This window comes from Monopterus albus, unplaced genomic scaffold, assembly GCF_001952655.1.
Source record: "Monopterus albus unplaced genomic scaffold, M_albus_1.0 scaffold337.1, whole genome shotgun sequence".
Taxonomy (NCBI): domain Eukaryota; kingdom Metazoa; phylum Chordata; class Actinopteri; order Synbranchiformes; family Synbranchidae; genus Monopterus; species Monopterus albus.
The window spans coordinates 15,758-19,776 of NW_018128217.1; the positions used below are offsets into that span (position 1 = coordinate 15,758).

A 4,019-nucleotide genomic window follows, 5' to 3' on the forward strand; every position below is an offset into this window, starting at 1 on the left:
ACTGACAGTTTCACATGTTGTCTTGATTGAGATACACTGACTCCAGTGATAATAGTTCAACTTGGTGAACCCATAACCTTCACATGTGTCCTACCTAAAACTGCAGTCAGCCATACAAAAGCCCACTGGTACAAGCAGCATGATGGGTATATTCTGAAATTAATTGTCATATCGCAGAAATCCACATACCCTAAATATAGACCAGAGTTTCCTGAATCCAGACTAAAGGTAAATGATGATGGCAGTCTTAGCAAACTGACCACTGAGAGGACGATTCAAGAAGATGAGAGAATGTATTGCTATGTATTCATGGAATTGATTATGGATCCTGTATAGAGTGAGTCATAACTGTTAGTAACAGGCAATAATGTGATCCACTTTCATAAAGTTCAAATGTTACAAAAGCCTTTCAAGAGTTGCTAAGCTTCAGTTAAAATATCAATTAAAACTTCCAACTTGAATTCAATAAGATTTAAATTTCACTTATTTTAGCCTCTGATTCAAGACTCTCTTAATACTTTTGAACCACTTTTAAAAATGTTGCTCGTTTCACCACACACTGAATCGTTGTCTTTATTGTACCTCTGACAGTGTGAATAAATAACTGAATGTTGCATTTCATTTCTAATGTTTTTAAGAAGCTGTTTCATGAAAAAACTAAATCATAGCACATAGGCAACCTATTTATGAAAAATTAATCTTGGCTTGCTGGTTTTATAAAAAATGAATCAGACACATTTGGGTTGTTATGAAAGACAATTTACTATATTGATATTTGTTTCAAACAATGACATATCTGCTCATTACTGAATCTGATTTTAAAAAATAGTTTTCATTTGAAATCAGAGCTTTAAAGACAAAAATACAAGTAGAAATGGTCGTAATGACAATATGGTTGACTGGACTGTTCTGATCACATTAATACCTTCTATGAAAAAAATATATTTCAAAGTTCAGCCGAGCTAATACGAGGCTTCCCCAGTCTGAGGGGGTGAAACTATGTGGGTACAGTAGAGTCATGAATTCCTTTTTATGTTACTATTTCTGCACTGCAGCTCATCATGAAAACACAACAAAAGACAGACAGAAGAGAGACGGACCAAAGGTCCCCATCCAAACATGAAGTGGAGACATGGTTTCTGTCTTGTTTATCTGTTTTCAAAGTTTGCACAAAAATGATTGAAAAACATACATAAAATCTAACTTCTTTTAAATATAACAACAAAATGTAATTGAAACATTAAAATGAAGCACAGCATAATTTGTACACTGCCTAATAGCCACATATTACAAAGCCATTAGCTCCAAACATCAGCTACATCACACAGTACCAGCAGAGGCCTGGTAGCTCACTAATCCAATCCAAAAGTCTTCACAGTAGTGTAGATCTTCACTTTCTCCGCTGCTTTTGCATCCTTTCTTGCGTAACTGTCAGTTTTCATCACGGTAAAGACGACCACAGAATAAACCCATGTGTCTTCATCTCTCTGAGGACAGATACAAGGCAACAAACTAAAAATAAAAAATTGGATTTGACTTTTGTTAAGGTTAAAATCCACCTTTAAATACTTTACCTGTTGATTTTCCTGACCACTGCTGTTTTTCTGTTGAGCGACAGAAGCTGGGTTATGAAACACAAAAATATATAGATAACAATGAGGATGCAGAACTTTCAACATAATATTGTTGTGTAGGAAAAAATTACTTCTATTACCCTTGGAACAATCACACTTGATGGTACAAATGAAGACTGTAACAATCAGACTTAGAGCCAAGAAGAAAATAATTTTTGGTGACCACATGTTGGTTCCTGGAACATCACGAAAAGGAAGAAACAGTAAGTAAAATGATTTATATCTAATAACACCTCCTGGTAAAGTGATTTTAACTGTTAGATATGAAATAGCTAAGAGTTGATCTTAACAGATTTTATATTGTTGAGTATCCGTAACTTCCTAAAACAATGATACAGTTTACCTGCTTGAAGAGATAAACAAGGGAAAGAAACTAAATATACTGTTATTATATGCAGATTATTTTTCCTATTACCAACACTGTGCTTAGAAAGTAATAGATAATAAAACATTAAATACGTTCTTATCTCCTGATTCTGAAAAACATCCTAAAAACATCCTGGTATATATAGTATATATAACTTATATATAGTATATATAACTTAACCAAGTTAAATAAGTGCATGCAATTATCTGTAAATTATGAAAACATTAAATACGTACTAATCTCCACTTTAGTTCCTTCCCCAAACAGGATCTGTCCACATGTGACCACAGCACAGTAGTAAGTCCCATTGTCAGAGTCCTGTACAGTTTTGGACAAACTGTAGACACAGCTTCTCTGCTCTTGTTCATCACTGCTGTCATTGTGAGTGTAAAGGACACTTGGATGGGAGTATCCTGATCCAGCTCTGAACCAGTGCACATTGTGTTCACCTGGACACCGGACTCTGTTTTCTTGGCTCTTGGAGAGAAGTGAACACTGGAGAGTCACTGAGCCGCCCAGCTGGGTCGACACGGTTTCTGGACTTTGCTTCACATAGACAGATTTCTGCTGATTATTATGATCTGTGTGGTTCACGAAAAAGACAAACTATAGTTGTTTGAGTATTGACAAAGACATAACAAACAAAAACACTGAAGTTAACATACTTTACCATTCACAGCCAAATATGTGCCTTCAGTAAAATGCATTGCGTATGCTGATCCAGACTGACAGAAATATGTTGCTTCATCTTCTTTTTGTACATTTGTGATGTTAAGGTGATACTGAGTCCCCATCCTTATGACTGTGAATCTTGAGTTGTCAAATTGATTTTTCAGTGTTACTTTAGCAAACGTTCCTTCAGCAACTATTTGGACCATATATCCGCATTTCACCTTATACCAATAAAACACCCCGGCTCTATCCCCGTAGACTGGACATGTCAGAGTCACATCATCACTAACGTTGGCCACAGTCACAGGGATCTGGTGAGGAACCGCTTGGGTTTGAGCTAAAGAAGAGAGACAAGAAAACAAAACATAAACACTGGCAATATAGTGAAAAATGCATAAGTAGAGCCAGTTTAGCTACAAGCAGTGTGCATTTCACCTTATACCAATAAAACAACCCGGCTCTATCCCCGTAGACTGGACATGTCAGAGTCACATCGTCACTAGAGTTTGCCACAGTCACAGGGATCTGGTGAGGAACCGCTTGGGTATGAGCTAAAGAAGAGAGACAAGAAAACAAAACATAAACACTGGCAATATAGTGAAAAATGCATAAGTAGAGCCAGTTTAGCTACAAGCAGTGGTTTACATTAGCACCTGTCTTACAGTAGCAAAGAAGTGCGACTCACATAATGTACTTAGAAGAATCAAAGCAGCCAGTCTTTGTGGTACAGCACCCTTCTCTCGTACAACTGATGACAGATGGAAGATTTGGTCACAAGAGAAACAAGCTTTACAATGTGCAAATCATAGTGATTGGCTGAAACACAGAAAACACACTTCCTGTGAAATTCTGGAAACCAGTGACCCATTTACAGAAAACATCAGATGTATACTCAGTCCTTCTTGACAGATACACTAGCTAAAGACTTTAAAGTGATATTCTAACAACTTAGCCGTGACTGAAAACTGAATTATTCATTTGATCATATAAAATAGTTATACATTTACTCAGATATAACTTGGCAGAACAGAAAATAACTTGGAGCTGTAGCCACCAGATACGTCTGCTTTTATTCATCTTGTATTATTAATGCTTACCAACATTCGCTTATTCCTGTGAAGTTGTACATTTGTTTTATAGCAATTTTAGTAATGGGATATGTGTATAATTAAAGATAGATTCAAATTATGATATTTATAGTGCTCCTAATATTTTCACTTGAATTTAATGCTGAATTGTGACGTTATAATCCAGGGTCCGCAGGCCCAGTCTTCTGACTGATTGAGATTCTTGTGGCTATGGCAATGATTTCTGATTGGTCCTTCTAAGGGGCAGTGGTAAAGGTT

At 36.3% G+C, this 4,019-nt stretch overlaps 1 protein-coding gene across 1 annotated transcript; it reads right to left on the bottom strand.

Moving 5' to 3' along the window:
- Positions 1–1,102: 1,102 nt before the first annotated feature.
- On the bottom strand, positions 1,103–3,776 carry LOC109974527 (uncharacterized). Its single transcript, XM_020624745.1, has 7 exons — positions 3,771–3,776; positions 3,193–3,224; positions 2,672–3,045; positions 2,238–2,582; positions 1,715–1,810; positions 1,575–1,621; positions 1,103–1,487 (listed from the first exon to the last, which is right to left on the bottom strand). The coding sequence occupies exons 1-7, from the start codon at positions 3,774–3,776 to the stop codon at positions 1,353–1,355; spliced, it is 1,035 nt and encodes a 344-aa protein (XP_020480401.1). The 3' UTR covers positions 1,103–1,352.
- Between the last annotated feature and the right edge of the window lie 243 nt (positions 3,777–4,019).